The 18,434-nt window shown below is 37.7% G+C and overlaps 1 protein-coding gene across 4 annotated transcripts in view; it reads right to left on the minus strand.

Moving 5' to 3' along the window:
• The window catches only part of NFATC3 (nuclear factor of activated T cells 3), a 133,096-nt gene that overhangs the window by 54,191 nt on the left and 60,471 nt on the right, over positions 1 to 18,434 (minus strand). For all 4 annotated transcript variants that reach the window (XM_057533829.1, XM_057533828.1, XM_057533826.1 and 1 more), the window contains exon 4: positions 995 to 1,194. In XM_057533829.1, the coding sequence (XP_057389812.1) occupies positions 995 to 1,194 (200 nt within the window). The remainder of the gene's footprint in view (positions 1 to 994; positions 1,195 to 18,434) is intronic.

Raw genomic sequence — 18,434 nt, forward strand, 5'->3', positions numbered from 1 at the left:
CCAACAAACTTCACTGTAAGTTTCACATACCTGGTTGTGGCAGAATAATAGTTGCCTACTAAATATTCTTTTTTTCTGTTTTTCTTAGTAACAGACCCCCATCTTGTTAGCGGTGGCAATGCACTCAGGTAAAAAAAACATACCCAGGTCTTCCTTATATACAAGGATGATCAATGAGATGTAGTAAAGGTGTTGGATAAGTTTCTGGGAAAAGCTCTTGAAAGAGGCCTGACTCAGATGGAAGTTCTCTCTTACCCTTCCTCTTACCCGTTCTTCCTATTCCTTCCAGGATTACAGTTATGATGGCTAGAGCTCCAGTAGCTATTGTGGATCATGAGGCAATCTTGAGGATGGAAACCACATGCTAATACTAGCAGAGAAGAATAAACAGAAGGAGCTTGGGGCCCCAATGACTTATGGAACCACTGTGCTAGCCCTAAGATGCCTATGTGTATATTTCTTTCATGGAATGAAAAATTAACCCTCTAGCTGTTTAAGCCACTGCATTTCAGGTTTCTGTTACAGGTACTATATATATTCCTAACTAATCCACCTGAACAAAACTCTACTGCATTCTCATTCAGAAGTTGGCCACCTCATTTTATTTGGAAATGGGTGAAATGGGACACCTGGAAGTAGAGTTGAAGTTTTCCTCAAGGAAACTTAACAATCATAATTTTACTGCAATTGTTTACTTACTGTCTACCCTATTAGACTGTGAGCTACTTGAAAAAAAGTCCATATACTTTTGTCTCTATCACCTAGCATGATGCTTGGCTGGTACTACATGGTCATAAACTTTTGCTGAATTGAATTTTCTTTATGGAAATGTGGTACCAACCTTATCAAATATACTATAATTATTTACATAATGTTATTCAGTTAATTTAGGTCAATGACTTATTTTTGTACTATAAAAATAAATATACTTTTCTTCTGAAAGTTATTTTAGGAAAAGAAAGAACAGTCCCTTTTGGGATATGTTTCAAGATACCTGACTGACATATTGTTTTCAGGAAGAAGTGGAATTTCCAGAACCTTTGTGCTGGCAATTATTATCTCTTGGCTTGCAGTAGCAACTGTCTTCCCAGTGATCCGATGCACCTGGTAAAATGCATGAGGCCGTAAATATCGATCATCTGCTGTTCCAATAAACATCTGTAGATTTATCGGCTTTTCACTATAGCCCAGGAGCTATTTGGAAGAGCAAACACAGAAAAATACAATTCATTATCCATGCATTTTACAATAAGCTTACAACAGTAAGTCTATTATATTTGTATCATATACTATTGATACATAAAATGTTATTTCAAAAAAGATAATAATAAAAACAAGTAATAAGTGAACAGCCCTCTAAATTGCAGAAATATTTTAAGAGTTATAAAATGCTGCAATATATTACAAAGGGATGAGGGAGTTTTTTTGCATTAAAATCTAGATCAACCTAAATTTTGAAAAGCCTTGGTAGAGTGCTGTGGAGAATACAAAAGAAATGTTGATTCTGTGCTCCAGGCAACATTAACCATCCAGACCAGACCTAAAGATCAGGGTATGTGGGAAGGTCCCCTAACAGGCTGTTAAAATCAGAGACACTTTTAGTAGAAAGGATCTGAAAAATCCTATTCCATGTTTCCAAGTTAAAATTTCAACTGACTTAACAAGCTAGGCTACTTGACTTTCTTTGGTACCCTTCACTACTGCTGAGGTTAAGATGGCTACACAGGATTAATAAGGGTGATGACCAGCAGGTGCTGGAGGTAAAAACAGCGACCACAAGAAAGGAGGCAGTTAAAAGAAACAGAGCCTAAAGCACTTAGGGAGACTCCTATGTCCAGTCTGATGGCTGAGTAGCACCCATTGGACTCACCTTGAAAGGATGGAGAGAACACCAAAGTAAGCAGATACTGTAAACAAACTGACACATGTAAGAAGAGAATAACAAAAGGTGTGTTTCCTGTTTTTAAGGCTTTTAACCTGAGGGAAAGCCACAGTCCCTGCCTTACAGTGTGACTAAAACTACCAAAGAAATCTACAGTCTGAAGGGCTTGAAGAACCAAGGACAGACAGAGTCTGTCACAACCTCTGGAAAGAAAGAGGCAAATCCCAGAAAAGAGACAGCCAGAGAGGAGGAACTCCAAATTTTATATATATATAGACTCTGCCCAATCCTTTGGCTGACCTGTAAACTATTCAGGAACAGGATAGATCCAAGCAGCCTAAGGCTAAAATAACTGAAATGAGATTATGAGCTACCACCAACCACAGGGAGACAGGTTTTACAGGTTGACTCCAACCAAGTTAAGTGCCTGCTTAAACAAAAAAATTCAACATTCTTTGGGAGTACATATGGGTGTGCATTTATATTTGTTTTGATGCTGAGTTGTACAAGTTCTTTATATATTCTGAATATTAATCCCTTGCAATTATGTGATTTGCAAATATAATCTCCCATTCTGCAGGCTGTCTTTTCACTTTCTTGGTTGCGTCCTTTGATGCACAAAAGTTTTTAAATTTTGATGGAGTCTAATTTATTTTGTTTCTTTTGTTGCCTGTTCTTTAGGTGTCATACTTAAGAAACCATTACCAAATCCAATGTTGAGAAGATTTTCCTCATGTTTTCTTCTAAGAATTTTATAGTTTTAGGTCTTTGATCCATTTTTAGTTAATTTTTGTATATAATGTAAGGTAAGGATCCAACTACATTATTTTGCATGGGGATATCTAATTTTCTCAACACCATTTGTTGAAAAGACTGTCATTTCTCCTACTGAATGGTTTTGGAACCCTATCAAAAATGAATTGACCATATATGTTAGGGCTTATTTCTGGGCTTTCTATTCTATTTCATTGGTCTGTCTTTATGCCAGTATCATACTGTTTAAAATACTGTAGCTTTGTAGTATGTTACAAGTCAGGGAAAGGGAGTCCTCCAACTTTACTCTTCTTTTTCAGGATTGTTTCAGCTATTTGAGGCCCCTTGCAATTCCATATGAATTTTTTTAAAATAAATTTATTTATTTATTTATTTATGGCTGCGTTGGGTCTTCGTTGCTGTGTGCGGGCTTTCTCTAGTTGCGGTGAGCGGCGGCTACCCTTTGTTGCGATGAGCAGGCTTCTCATTGCAGTGGCTTCTCTTGTTGCAGAGCATGGGCTCTAGGCATGCAGGCTTCAGTAGTTGTGGCACACGGGCTCAGTAGTTGTGGCGCATGGGATTAGTTGCTCTGCAGCATGTGGGATCTTCCTGGACCAGGGCTCAAACCCTGCTCCCTGCATTGGTAGTCAGATTCTTAACCACTGTGCCACCAGGGAAGTCCCCATTATGAATCTGAGGATATGCTTTTCCATTTTGCAAAAAGGGTTGTTGGAATTTGGGTAAGTATTGCATTAAATTTGTGGATTGCTTCGGGCAGTACTGATATCTTAACAACAATGTTAATTAAGTCTCCTCTCCATGAACACAGAATGTCTTTCTATTTATTTTTGTTTCATGTATATTTGGATTTTATTTTCACTTTATATATTTCCATTTATTTTTATTTCTCTCAGCAATATTTTACAGTTTTCAGCATACAAGTCCTTATACTTCCTTGGTTAAATGAATTCCTAAGTATTTAATACTTTTAGATGCTATTGTAAATGAAAACTGTTTTCTTAATGTCCTCTTGGGGTTGTTGATCAGTGATTCACAGAAACACAACTGGTAAGTATGTGTTGATCTCCTACCCTGAAACTTCGTAAACTCATTTATTAGCTCTAGCAGCTTTCTTGGGGATTATTTGGGATTTTTAAAGTATGTGAGCATGTCATCTGTTAATAGAGATAACTTTACCTCTTCCTTTCCATTTTGGATGTCTTTTATTTCTTTTTATTGCCTAACAGCTCTGGCTAGAACTTCCAGCACAAATGTTGAATAGCAGTGGCAAAAGCAAGAATCCTTGTCTTGCTCCTGATCTTAGGGGAAAAGCTTTCAGTCTTTTACCATTAAGTATGATGTTATTAGCTGTGGGCTTTTCATAAATGACCTTAATCATGTTAAGGACTTTCCCCCTTTTCTTAGTTTGCTGGTTTTTTTTTTTTAAAATGATACGCTGATAAATTTTGTCAAATGCCTTTTCTGTGTCAATTGAGATGATCGTGTGGTTTTTATGCCTTCATTCTATTAGTATGGCATATTACAACAACTGATTTTCATATGTTGAATCATCTGCATTTCTGAGGTAAATTCCACTTGGTCATGCTGTATAATCCTTTTAATGTGCTGTTGGATTTGGTTTGCTAGTTTTATGTTGAGGATTTTTGTGCTTATATTCTTTTTTTTTTTTTTTTTTTTTTTTAAATTTTATTTATTTATTTTTGGCTCTGTTGGGTCTTCGTTTCTGTGGGAGGGCTTTCTCCAGTTGTGGCGAGCGGGGCCACTCTTCATCGCAGTGCGCGGGCCTCTCACTATCGCGGCCTCTCTTGTTGCGGAGCACAGGCTCCAGACGCGCAGGCTCAGTAGTTGTGGCTCACGGGCCTAGTTGCTCCGCGGCATGTGGGATCTTCCCAGACCAGGGCTCGAACCCGTGTCTCCTGCATTGGCAGGCAGATTCTCAACCACTGCGCCACCAGGGAAGCCCTGTGCTTATATTCTTTACGGATATTAGTCTGTAGTTTTCTCTTCTTGTATCTTTGTCCTTATCATTATCCTTTTGATTAAAAAAATTTTTTTCATCTCTTCACATATTTAGCCTACCTTTTCTACTAGATAATTTAGCATTTTCATCATTGTTATGTTAAAGTCTCTTTCTGATAACTCCAACCCAGACACAGAGTTAGATTTAGGTCATCTCTGGGCTAGCTTCTATTGATTGTTTTCTCTTAGCTGTGGTTCACACTTTCTTGTGTGTGTATGTATAGTTTAACATATACTAGACATTTTGTATAAAAGAACTCTAGGAACTGAAGTAGCAAGTATTTACTTTCAGAAAGAGAGATGCTATTTTTTTTTTTTTTTGGTCAGGCCACAGTTCTTAAGCTGTATCGGCTTTACTGCAGCTTTAGTCAGATTCCTCTGCTTTGAGATGGTGGCTTACGTGCACTTGGTGGAGATCTTACAAATCTCAGAGAGATCTCGCTCAGCAATCCCCACTCCTACTTTTGGCCCCAAATGCCTCTGGGAGGAAGATTTGCTCTATGGCTGTTTTATTCCACTGAACCAGCAAGGGTGCAATAACATAGACTGCCTAAAGTCAATTTTTTGGTAAGCACAGCGGAGTGCCCAGCTCTTCAAGACAGTAGTGGTGGAGTTTCTGATGCCCAGTCCTAAGCACTGTCCCTACAAGTTGGGGTTGTGAGTCACAGTGTCAGTGATGTTTTCACTAGAGCAAAACTGGCTAGGGTGGCTGCACACTGTTCTAGGCCACATAGCTTCCAAACCTGAGATTTTATGAGCTACCTAATAACCTTAAAAGAAATTCTCTTCTGTTTCTGCACTATGGTTTTGTAAAGTATCCTGACACATGATAGCAAATACAGAGTGCCTAGTTCAGTGTCTGGCATGTACCTAACAAATGTTAGCTATTAGTGTGCATCCAGATTTGAAGTATGGAATCTAGTCAGAGTTTCAAATATGTAGAAAGAGTTTTGTTTGATTATGTTGTCCTTCAGGTGACTGCTTTACTCCCTCCTGCTTGCCCATCCCTGGCTTTACGGTGGAGTTTGTAACCAAGCAACATAATTTATTGATTATCCTCCTCCACCCAGGAAAGGACATGAAGTCTTTTGCCTATTATCAGATAAAATAATTTACCCAGCATGATTTTCAGCCCTGTGCCTTTATAGAGAAGCAAATAAAGCCTGGACCATTGCAATAGCCTTATAACTGCTCTCCCTGTTCTTACTCTTGCTCCCTGATAGCCTATTCTCTGTCCAGGAGTCAGAACAAACTTGTAACATTAACCAGATAACTTTACACCCCTGCTCAGAACTCTCTAATGGCTTCCTTCCATACTCAGAACTAAATTCAAATGCCCTATGATGATTTACAAGTCCTGTGTGATCTGGGCCCTGGATAACTTGTTGCCTTACCTTCTCCTACTCTCTCCCTTCCACAGTCTGCTCTGGCCATCTTGGCCTTATTGCATGAACCACTCAAGCTCATTCCTAACCTCAGGACCTTCACACTTAATATTTTGTCCCTCTGGAATATTCTTCCTGCTGATCTTCATATTACCTCATTCCTTCAGCTCTACACTCAAAGGTCAACTTCTCAGAGAAAACCACCCTATCTAAAACATCACATTTCTATCCCTTTATCCTGTTTTATTATTTTTCATAGTATTTATCACTATCAAAAGTATTTTAGGGACTTCCCTGGTGGCACAGTGGTTAAGAATCTGCCTGCCAATGCAGGGGACACGGGTTTGAGCCCTGGTCCAGGAAGATCCCACATGCCGCAGAGCAACTAAGCCCGTGCCCCACAACTACTGAGCCTGCGTTCTAGAGCCTGTGATCCACAACTACTGAGCCTGCGTGCCACAACTACTGAAGCCTGCATGCCTGGAGCCTGTGCTCCACAACAAGAGAAGCCACCGCAATGAGAAGCCCGCGCACTGCAACGAACGGTAGGCCCCCGCTCTCCACAACTAGAGAAAGCCTGTGGGCAGCAGCGAAGACCCAATGCAGCCAAAAATAAATAAATAAACTAATTAATTAATTTTTAAAAAGTATTTTATACGTTTATATCTGTTTTCCTTTTTACCACATAAGTTCCCAAAAGGCAGAAACTTTGTCTTGTTCACCACTCCACCCCTTCCTCTTTTTATTGAGGATCCATTATGGAAATATCTGTATCAAATGTCACTGCTTCAGCCAGTATTATACAGGTGACACTAAAAAAAAGAACAAAGTGGCATGTATTTAATTTTAAGGAATTAGTGAAGACCTTAAAAGGCAGAAATTTATTAATAATAATAATATAGGATAGGGGCTTCCCTGGTGGTGCAGTGGTTAAGAGTCTGCCTGCCAGTGCAGGGGACACGGGTTCGAGCCCTGGTCTGGGAAGATCCCACATGCCGCAGAGCAACTAAGCCCGTGAGCCACAACTACTGAGCCTGTGCGTCTGGAGTGTGTGCTCCGCAACAGGAGAGGCCACGACAGTGAGAGGCCCGCGCACCGCGATGAAGAGTGGCCCCTGTTCGCCACAGCTGGAGAAAGCCCTCCCACAGAAACGAAGACCTAACACAGCCAAAAATAAATAAATTTATTAAAAAAATAATAATAATATAGGATATAGGGAAGCACATGATAAAAAGCAATTAAGGCTCTGTGAAGCAGAGAAAAGACGAAATCATGGAAACCAGCTAAGAGGCTGAAGCACTAAAATCATGTGTACTGAAAATTTAAACAAGGGTAGAAGTGAGAACATAAATAGAAAATAGAAATGAAGGACGATTAATGCAATAAGTCTTTCTTATGAGATCCTAAAGAGATTTTTTGTAACTGGCTACGAATAGAATAATAAAGAGAAGGGAACAAAGAAATTCGAAGTTCTGAGCTTCAGTACCCAAGAGAATGATGGTATCACTAGCAAATAAAGAAATGAAGAAGTCACTGATTTAGAACATGTTTGGAGGAAGATAAGGTAATGTTTTCAATGTTAGTCATGTGGTATTCAAGGTAACAGTGAGACATCTAGATGGAAATGTGAGGCCATATAATACATACATTCTTTTAGCCCAGCCATAGCGTTATTGCACAATAACAAAATAGAGTCTACTGTGCTTTAAAAGGATGACTGAAATCCTCTTTCCGTTTCTTGTTTTGACATGATGAGTAGAATGATGACATCATGATGACATGATGAGTATGCACTGTAAAAGTTTCAGTACTCATAGCACTTTAAACACTACTGAGTTTTAACTGCATCACTGTGATTTGTAGCTCCCTGAGCAGCAGCGTAAAATGATGAGAGTGCCAGTATACTCTCTATCTTAACTACTCTGCCATTGTTGCCCCAAAACAGGCTCAGTCAATTTATAAATGAATGAGTATGGCAACATGATGAGTGAGGTGCATATAGGTACTTAATGGAAAGGGGCCAGAAATTCAAACTCCTATCAATGCACGAGATAATCATTGTTCTTCAAAGAGAGGAACTAGCCTACGTTGCACAGAACTTCAGAATGTCCCATCATATATATTCGTGTATACAGAAACGTTTACGAACTTGGAACCCAACTCCTTAGTATATATAAATACCACCCAAATCGCAGTTTTAACACATATGAATTTTTCATGAATGCAACTGCCATGTCAACTGAGGTAAACTTTATTTATTTATTTATTTTGGCTGCGCTGCGCGGCATGTGGAATCTTAGCTCCCCGACCAGGGGTTGAACCCGTACCTCCTGCATTGGAAGCACAGAGTCTTAACCACTGGACCACCAGGGAATTCCCGAGGTAAACTTTAGCAAAAGTTGTTCATTTCAGAAAATCATGTCATTGCTAGTAATGCCACTCACTTGTGGAATTTAGGTTGCTGATCAACACACTTGCCTATGTGCAAGTGTGATGTAGTGATGCTGTAGGTACAAGTATCTAATTATTTCATTGTTTTCTCTATAGTCATTACCAAGCCTTTTCATTTTGAAACATAACTTTTTGTTATAATTTGTTTATAACCGTTTTCTAAATTTATTTCCTCTTAATAATAAAAGCATTATATTGGTATTTCTAAAATTATACGTGTAGGCTGATTATGTTGTCCTTGAATTTCCATTTCAGGTAAATAAAGTATTATAAAATATTTGTTTAAAATTTTAAGAGTGGGGTTGGATCTGATAGGGTTGAGAACCACTAGCCTTAGAAGATTTGCAAGTCAGGAGGCACACTGGTATTTTATCTTGGACCAGTTTGCCTAAAAGCAAATCCTCCAGTCTCCTGTCTAGGGAACATAAACCTACTGCAAGCATTTTGGGAGTTAAGAGGAGTCAAAGCTCTCCCTATTCAGTACACAGACTTTCATTATGCCTCCCCTTTCATCCCTACCCCATTTTCTGTACAGATCCTCAAGCCCTGCCTTCAGTTATTCTAGAACCTAGAACTTCTATTTCACTCCCTCTAGACAATAAATCTCCAGAATTCTCCCAAGGTAAGCCAGTGGTTATCACTTCGTTATACCACATAAGGGAGAAAAATCTGGGAAGTTTAACTGCTTCTTTTGTAGACCTTCAACAGTATTTCTGTTTTCGGCCTCACCTCACATCCCACTTTCAGAGACACCAGTGCCTCAACCCCCTGAGCCTTTCCAAGGTTCTTTAGTGTAAAATGATTTGTGCTTCTTAATTACTGGTTCTTTCTCTCCAACCAACAAGCTTAAGTTGTAACTGTTTAATGTCTAATGAAGGTAAACACATGTGTTTAATCTAGTATATTTAACTGGAAATTGCAGTTTTCTGTAAATATTTAAATATTTGTGTATTTAAGAAATCTATCAATATTTCAGTTGTGATTTCTTTTTACATATTTTGGTATAAACAAGTTAATAAATGTTAAAGCTTGAATTGAATGGAAAATATTCCATAAAAAATAAAATGCCAACATGATTACAGTAAAAAAAAAAATAAAGCCTAAATAAATCAATAACTAAAGAAGAAATAGTAACAGTGTGGGCGTATGTATGCATATGCACACAAATATGGTTCAGTCACTTTTCCCTTTTGGTTTGTAAGGAGGCAGATGTGGTAAGTGATAATGTAGAATGAGAGTCATCCAAATTTGGACACAGAGGTGAAAAAGTAAAGGTAGAGAGTGGTGATATACTTTAACTAAATTAGTTTATGTAATTCTAAAACTCCTGTGGAGTACATGCCATTTTTTCCAGTTTATAGATGAAGAATCTTAAGCAAAGAAAGATTAAGGAACTACTCCAAACTCATGGCTAATCATCCTTTCTGCTATACTTATTGTTGCTCTTTCATGTTTAATCCTACATTGAACAAATTATTCTATGGAACCAACTGTTCTTGTAGTGGAGGAAGAAGCACCAACAACTTTACCACTTGCCTCAAAGTACTGTGAAGGGGACAGTGTCATTCTTGTTATCTCCAGAGCCTAGTATAGTACCTATCACGTTATGGGCATTTAATCATTGCTGAATGAATGAATTTTGGAATGGAAGAGTACAATTTGGTGGAACAAAATAACACGAGGTTAGTCAACACAATTATTTAAATAAGAATTATAACCACTAAAGTAGCTGTTTAAAATGAAGTAGTAAAATCTAAAATAGAAAATACAAACTAAAAATTTTATTGCTATCTATTAAGTTACCCAAATATCACGTAACATACCAGTAAGTACTATATTCCAAAGTATCCCAGTCATATTAGATGACTCATATTAATACCAGCTTGGCAAAGACATAAGCCACCTGTCCTTTATACTTTGATAGTAAAATGAGCCAGTGATGGGGGAAGGTAATCAGGCATATAAGATTTCAAAGGGAATATATTTCATAACACATATTTCAGCCAACATCTGCTCCAAGCATATATACTACAGCATAAGAAAAATAGGGCTTCTCCTTTGCAACTCAAGGACTTTAAAAGAACATCAAATAAATTAATTAGACTATCATTCCATCCCATCCCATTTGCTGCCAATGTTATAGGCAACAAATTATTGCTACTGTTAACACTATTCTCTAAAATCTTTCATCTAATATCAGGATACTTCTCTTCAGGTTACCTTCTGCTTTGTAGAAGAAACTAAGCTAAGTTGTTTGTTATGTTTCTGTACGTTTCCATAGCAAAGGTCTGTGCCTGCTTAATTTAACTAAAGCTGGAGGGTTAAAGCCTGAAGGTATAGGACAGACTAAAGCAGCTTCAATAAGAGGAGTTCTATTATCAGTTCTGCTACATTACTTGGAGGGAACAGATCTGAATATATTAGAAACATGACAACACAATGTAGAGATAATAAAAATACAAAATTAAATTTCCATAATATAAATTGCTTCAAACTGAAAATGTACATATAACAACATCATACAAAAAATCATCACCTGGAAATGAATCTTGGCATATGATGAAATACAAAGTCTAGTTATGGAAAAAAATACTACAATCTCCATTTTAAATTTCAGTAACTTTTGGGATAAGACTCAAAATATTTATTCCTTCATAAAATTTACCACTGTATAATAAAGTATGTGTGTAATTTTATGCAATTTTATACCATATGTAGATTCAAGTAACCACCGTAACAGTCATGATCCAGAACTCTTCCATTACCACAAAGGAACTCTCTTGTGCTACCCGTTTACGTTCACAGTCTTCAACCAGTTCCTGTTCCCTGGCAACCGCTAATCTAGTGTCATCTCTGTAGCTCTGCCATTTTGAGAATGTTATATATATAAATGGAATCACAGTATGTAACCATTTGAGATTGTCTCTTTTTCCACTCAGCATAGTTCCATGGAGAACCTTCCAACTTGTGTGTATCAACAGTTTGTTCCTTTTTATTGCTGAATGGTAGCTAGTGCATTGTATGGATATACCAGTTTGTTTAACTCTTCTTCCGTTTGGCTTGTTTCTAATTTTTGACTATGAAAAATGACACACTATGAACCTTACAGGTTATTGTGTGAACAAGTTTTTATTTTTCTGTGATAAATGCCAAATGTGATTCCTGGGTCATGAGGTAAATGCAAGTTTAGTTTTTTAAGAACCTGACAAACTATCTTGTGGAGTGGTTGTACCATTTTACATTCCTAACAGCAGTTTAGGTGGGATAAAGTTTCTTGGCATCCTTGCCAGCATTTAGTATTATCACTATTTTTTTATTTAACTGTTCTATAAGGCATATAGTGATATCTCATTGTGGTTTTAATTTGCATTTTTCTAATGGCTAATAATGTGGAAAATCTTTTCACATGCTTATTTGCCATCTTATCTCCTCCTTGGCAAAATGTCTGTTCATGTCTTGTGCCCATTTCTAACTGAATTGCTTTTTTACTGTTGAGTTTTCAAAGTTCTTTACATATTCTAGATACAAGATCTTTGTCAGATACGTGGTTTGCAAATGTTTTCTCCCTGTCTATAGCCTGTCTTTGCCATCCTTTTTTTTTTTTTTTTTTTTTTTTTTGCCATGCTGTGCAGCACGTGGAATCTTAGTTCCTCGACCAGGGATTGAATCAGTACCCCCTGCATTGGGAGTGCAGAGTCCCAACCACTGGCCCACCAGGGAAGTCCTCCATCCTCTTAATAGGATCTTTCACAGAGCTGAAGTTTTTAATTTTGATGAAGTCCAATTTATCAATTTTTTCTTCTAGTATCATGCTTTTGGTATCATGTCCGAGAACTTTTCTCATAGCTTGAGGTCCTGAAGATTTTCTCCTGTGCTTTCTTCTAAAAGTTTTATGGTTTTACAATTCACACTTAATTTCACAATCCATTTTGAATTAATTTTTGTATAAGATGTGAGGTTTAGGTTAAAGTGGTTTTATTGCTTAAAGATGTTCAACTGCTACAGCACCATTCGTTAAAAAGACAATGTAGGGCTTCCCTGGTGGCACAGTGGTTGAGAATCTGCCTGCCAATGCAGGGGACACGGGTTCGAGCCCTGGTCTGGGAAGATCCCACATGCCGCGGAGCGGCTGGGCCCGTGAGCCACAATTACTGAGCCTGCGCGTCTGCAGCCTGTGCTCCGCAACAGGAGAGCCTGCGATAGTGAGAGGCCCGTGCACCGCAATGAAGAGTGGCCCCCACTTGCCACAACTAGAGAAAGCCCTCGCACAGAAACGAAGACCCAACACAGCCATAAATAAATAAATAAAAATTAAAAAAAAAAAAAAGACAATGTAAAAGCTCTTAAAGAATATTCATCTTGGTCTATAAACAGTATATTTTTTATTTAAATACAGTTGCCATTACCTATGCTAAATTAAAAATTGATGTAATTTCAAATGATTTTCACATTTTGAAAAATGAGAATAAAATGTTTCTGATAATTCCTAAAATACTAGTATTTTTTGGACAAATGAAATCAAATTCTACTGTTGTATATTTCTTATAATTCATTAACATGCCGTATTTCCTTTGGTCTCACAGCCTTCTAAATCAGCACTGCTCAACAGAACTTTCTGCAATGATGAAAATATTCTATATCTGCATTGTAAAAAAAAAAACCCATGATCCATGTCATATCAATTGTTGTGTAAGGTGTGAAGTTTAGGTTAAGGTTTATTTTCTTGTCTACGGATGTCCAATTGCTACAGCATCATTTGTTCAAAAGGCAATGTAACCATTACCCACATTGGCTACCAAGCCTTGAAGTGTTGTTAATGCAAGTGAAGAACTGAATTTTTAATTTTAGTTAATTTAAATTTAAATGTGGCTAGTGGCTGCTGGATTGGACAGTGTAGCTCTAAACCCTTTCCTCTGCTTAATACTTTCACTTTCTTAGTATTTAGCTTTTCCCTGGCTAATGTTTATTAATTAGCTAGGAACTTCCCTCAAATAAGCAGTGCCTGATTCAACCCCTTCATCTGGGTTTTAGGTCCCTATTTGCTCTCACAGAGATCTGAATTTCCTCCATTAAAGCTTTATCATACTTTTGTTATTATCTTGTTTGCAAACTTCACTGAACTAGAAATTTCATGAGAGTAGGAAACGTGTCTGATTCCACTCCCCCTCTTGAATCCCCAGCTACAGTAACAAACTACCCTGAGTGTATTACATATTTGCAGACCACATTAATGAATAAGATTATTTACTTTGAATAAAAGAAAAAGTTTATTAGTTGGCTAGAAAGTAGGTGGTATTTTTCAACAGCTTCATAGTTTGAGTTTTTAAAATTTCAAGAAATACATACTTCAGAAACTTCTTGGCTCTCAACATATAATTATACTGAGAACATCTGAAATCCTCCTTTGGGGAGTATCAGAAAGATTTCTAGAACTTGTGCTTAAGTGCTCTTTCTCTTTTCATTTTGATACAACACTGGCCAATGGAATGCAAACACAGCTCTTTAAAATGACAGCAATCAACTCAGCTGAATTCTAAGATGCCAATGTAGATATCTTATTCTGCTGCATTTTCTCCATCAGGGTTCACAGAACATTGATCAAGCTGCTAAAAGAAGCCTAAGTAATAATATCAAATAATATTTACTGAACATTTACTATGTTCTTTACATGCAATGTTTCATTTGATCCCCACATCAGCTCTTAGGTAGGTGATATCATTCTCATTCTACAAAAAAGGAATTGGAGGTAACGTTCCCTCCATAATTAACCTCTATCACATCATATTCTAATTTCCAATATAGCCCTTAATACATTCTAATATTATTTTGTTTATTTGCTCATTGTCTCTTCTCAGTATAATGCAAGAAAGACCCATAAGGGCAGGGACCTTTTCTGTCTTATTCATCTCTGGATCCCCAGCATCTACAATATTGCCTATAATGTAGTGAGCAATCAAAAAATATTTATGAAAAAAAAATTTATGGAATGAGTGAAAGGATAGGTGAATAAATAAACTAAGCAATGAATGATTCAATAAAAGGTCTAGAAAAGTTAAACTGCTTGGCCAAAGATACAGTACAGCTCAGGATTCAAACCCAAGCAGTATGACTGCAGAGCCCATACCAGTCATTTAGCTACTAGTATTAACTCCTGAATGTACTTAAAGACCAACACTGTATAGGGAATGTGGACGAGAAGACAAGCTGACCACCAAAGATTTATGTATAGAACTGTATAGTATACCTTTCCTAGTCCTCTTGCAAATGAGTAGGGCCACTCATTTGCAAGTGATTACTCCTGGACAGTGACTAGTAATAATTGGTAGTAATTTCCAGGTTCATGTATCTTATGTGCCTTTCCTATACTTTCTTCCCTTTTCCCAGGGACCATGGAGGCTGTGTGCTGAACATGACTGTATCAGAAGATAGACAGACCTTGTATTCAAGAGTGACAATACAAAAGAAAATAAACTTTTCTGTCCCAAACCAACAAGAACCAGAGATTATTAGTCATAGTAGTTAGCCTACCACAATTAATCTAAAAGAGCTTAAACTAAAATAATGGTAAACAAGGTCCAAGATTTTTTTATCAGGGGTTCCAAACGTTGTAGAAACAGCACTTGTCTTTAAATCAAACACCAGGATTTCTAAAAAGGCTTACTTAGAGAATTCTGAGATAACGTGAAAGTACTTCATAAAGTGAGAAGCAAATGAAATTATAAGATAACTATAAGAGGCAACATCGTACAATGGAAAGTGGAACAGCAGAGTCAAAAGACCTACGTTTAAGATCTCTACCAATTACATTAAGTGTAATCTTAAATCATCTGTACAATGTACTTGCCTTGTCCTTTTCAAAAAACTTTAGCAAATATTAAATATAAACTCTGAGAAAACATTTTGTAAACTACAAAGAACTACAAAAAAAATCAATTTTTGCAATTAGCAACAGAACAAATATGCAAAATGTCACTAAATTAGGCAATTTAAGAGCATGTTGGCATCTAGCATTTTTTGGATAAATGTCAACATTAAACCAAATTCTGGGCTTCCCTGGTGGCGCAGTGGTTGAGAATCCACCTGCCAATGCAGGGGACATGGGTTCGAGCCCTGGTCTGGGAAGATCCCACATGCCACAGAGCAACTGGGCCCGTGAGCCACAACTACTGAGCCTGCACATCTGGAGCCTGTGCTCTGCAACAAGAGAGGCCGCGACAGTGAGAGGCCGCGACAGTGAGAGGCCTGCGCACCGCGATGAAGAGTGGCCCCCGCTCGCCGCAACTAGAGAAAGCCCTCGCACAGAAACGAAGACCCAACACAGCCAAAAATAAATAAATTAATTAATTTTTTTAAAAAAACCAAATTTTTAAAAAATTATTTGTTCTAAAACCTAAACATTATTCTAAAAGATATGGAGACTCTATACTATGTTAAACCATCTAAAACAAAATTCAGAAAGTTAAGACCTGCAAAAGTCTCTTTGAATCCTAGGACTGAAAATGTGTATTTTCATTAGAGAACTCCAATAAAAGCTATTGACTTTAATTAAACAGACAATTCTCCTAATTTGGATAAGAAAAATAATCTGATTAAGTACTCATTATAGACTATGTTAACTTTATTAAAGATTAATTTCCTGACAACAAGTAAACAAGTTAGTTTCATTTTAAATTAAACCGCATCGCTCTATTTACAATAGCCAGGACATGGAAGCAACCTAAGTGTCCATCGACAGATGAATGGATAAAGAAGATGTGGCACATATATACAATGGAATATTACTCAGCCAAAAAAGAAACGAAACTGAGTTATTTGTAGTGAGGTGGATGGACCTAGAGTCTGTCATACAGAGTGAAGTAAGTCAGAAAGAGAAAAGCAAATACTGTATGCTAACACATATATATGAAATCTTAAAAAAAAAAAAAAAAAAGGTTCTGAAGAACCTAGGGGCAGGAAAGGTATAAAGACACAGACATAGAGAATGGACTTGAGGACACGGGGAGGGGGAAGGGTAAGCTGGGACAAAGTGAGAGAGTGGCATGGATATATATACACTACCAAATGTAAAACAGATAGCTAGTGGGAAGCAGCCACATAGCACAGGGAGATCAGCTCAGTGTTTTCCGACTACCTAGATGGGTGGGATAGGGAGTGTGGGAGGGAGATGCAAGAGGGAGGGGATATGGGGATATATGTATATGTAAAGCTGATTCACTTTGTTATACAGCAGAAAGTAACACACCATTGTAAAGCAATTATACTCCAATAAAGATGTTAAAAAAAATAAAAAATAAAAATAATTTAAACTGCATCTATTTCTCTATTGTGCTTGTATATTCTGAAGGCACTACAGATCTTTTTTACCCCCACCACACAAAAACATTGTGGAGTGTGTAAAACCCAAAAAACCCACTGGGAAGTTGGAAGAAATTTCTTAACAGTGCTCTATAATTCTACAGTCCCTAACCATGAACTGTAAAACGAAATGAGATTATATATATTTTTTATCTATCAGCCCAATTTGATAATAAAAGGACATTCAGTTTCTACTTTGTACTCTCCATCTATAAATTCATCAGATTACAGAAAATACAAGGAAGAAGTAGACACTGGCTGTACGGTTCTTTTTTTTTTAATTTTTTTTTTGTTTATTTATTTTTGGCTGCATTGGGTCCTCGTTGCTGCACACGGGCTTTCTCTAGTTATGGTGAGCAGGGGCTACTCTTCGTTATGGTGCGCGGGCTTCTCATTGCAGTGGCTTCTCTTGTTGTGGAGCGTGGGCTCTAGGTGCATGGGCTTCAGGAGTTGTGGCACATGGGCTCAGTAGTTGTGGCACATGGGCTTAGTTGCTCCGCAGCATGTGGGATCACCCTGGACCAGGTATCGAACCCATGTCCCCTGCACTGGCAGGCGGATTCTTAACCACTGCTCCACAAGGCAAGTCCCCCAGGGGATTTAAAGTAGTGACACACGCACCTCATTTTTCTTTTTCCCCTTCTAAAAGCCACACATTAAAGACTAGGATATTTTAAAAACAACTGAATCTCTGGGGAAAATTAGAAAATAATCACCCATGCCCAGGGAAAGGCTCAAAAAAGACCAGAGAAGACCTTAAGTTTATACCTCAGGCTGATCCTTGGCAAAAAACAAAAAACAAAAACAAAAACAAAAAAAAACAGCTTACGACAATCAAAAAGACAAAAAAAAGAGCAAGCCCTGTGGAAGGGGCAGAATCTGATTTCTAGTTGTGAACACAACTTTACAACTTAAGGAACTAGAAAAAGAACAAACTAAACCTAAAGCCAGAAAAAGAAAGTAATAAAGATTAGAGCAGAGGTAAATGAAACAGGAAACAGAAAAATAGAGAAAAATCAATGAAACCAAAAGTTGGTTCTTTAAAACGATCAAAATTGACAAACTTTTAGCTCAACAGACTAAGAAAAAAGGAGAAAATACCTGAATTACTAAAATTAGAAACGACACTACCAATTCTACAGAAATAAAAAGGATTAAGGCTTCCCTGGTGGCGCAGTGGTTAAGAATCCGCCTGCCAATGCAGGGGACACGGGTTCGAGCCCTGGTCCGGGAGGATCCCACATGCCGCGGAGCAATTAAGCCCGTGCGCCACAACTACTGAGCCTGCGCTCTAGAGCCCACAAGCCCAACTACTGAAGCCCACGTGCCTAGAGCCCGCGCTCTGAAACAAGAGAAGCCACCGCAATGAGAAGCCCATGCACCACAACGAAGAGCAGCCCCCGCTCGCTACAACTAGAGAAAGCCCGCACACAACAAAGACCCAACGCAGCCAAAAAAATTAAATTAATTAATTAACTATATTAAAAAAGGATTATAAGAGAGTACTATGAACAACTGTATACCAGCAAACTGGATAACCTACATGAAGTGGACAAATTCCTAGAAAC

The sequence above is a fragment of the Balaenoptera acutorostrata genome, chromosome 19 (assembly GCF_949987535.1).
Source record: "Balaenoptera acutorostrata chromosome 19, mBalAcu1.1, whole genome shotgun sequence".
Taxonomy (NCBI): domain Eukaryota; kingdom Metazoa; phylum Chordata; class Mammalia; order Artiodactyla; family Balaenopteridae; genus Balaenoptera; species Balaenoptera acutorostrata.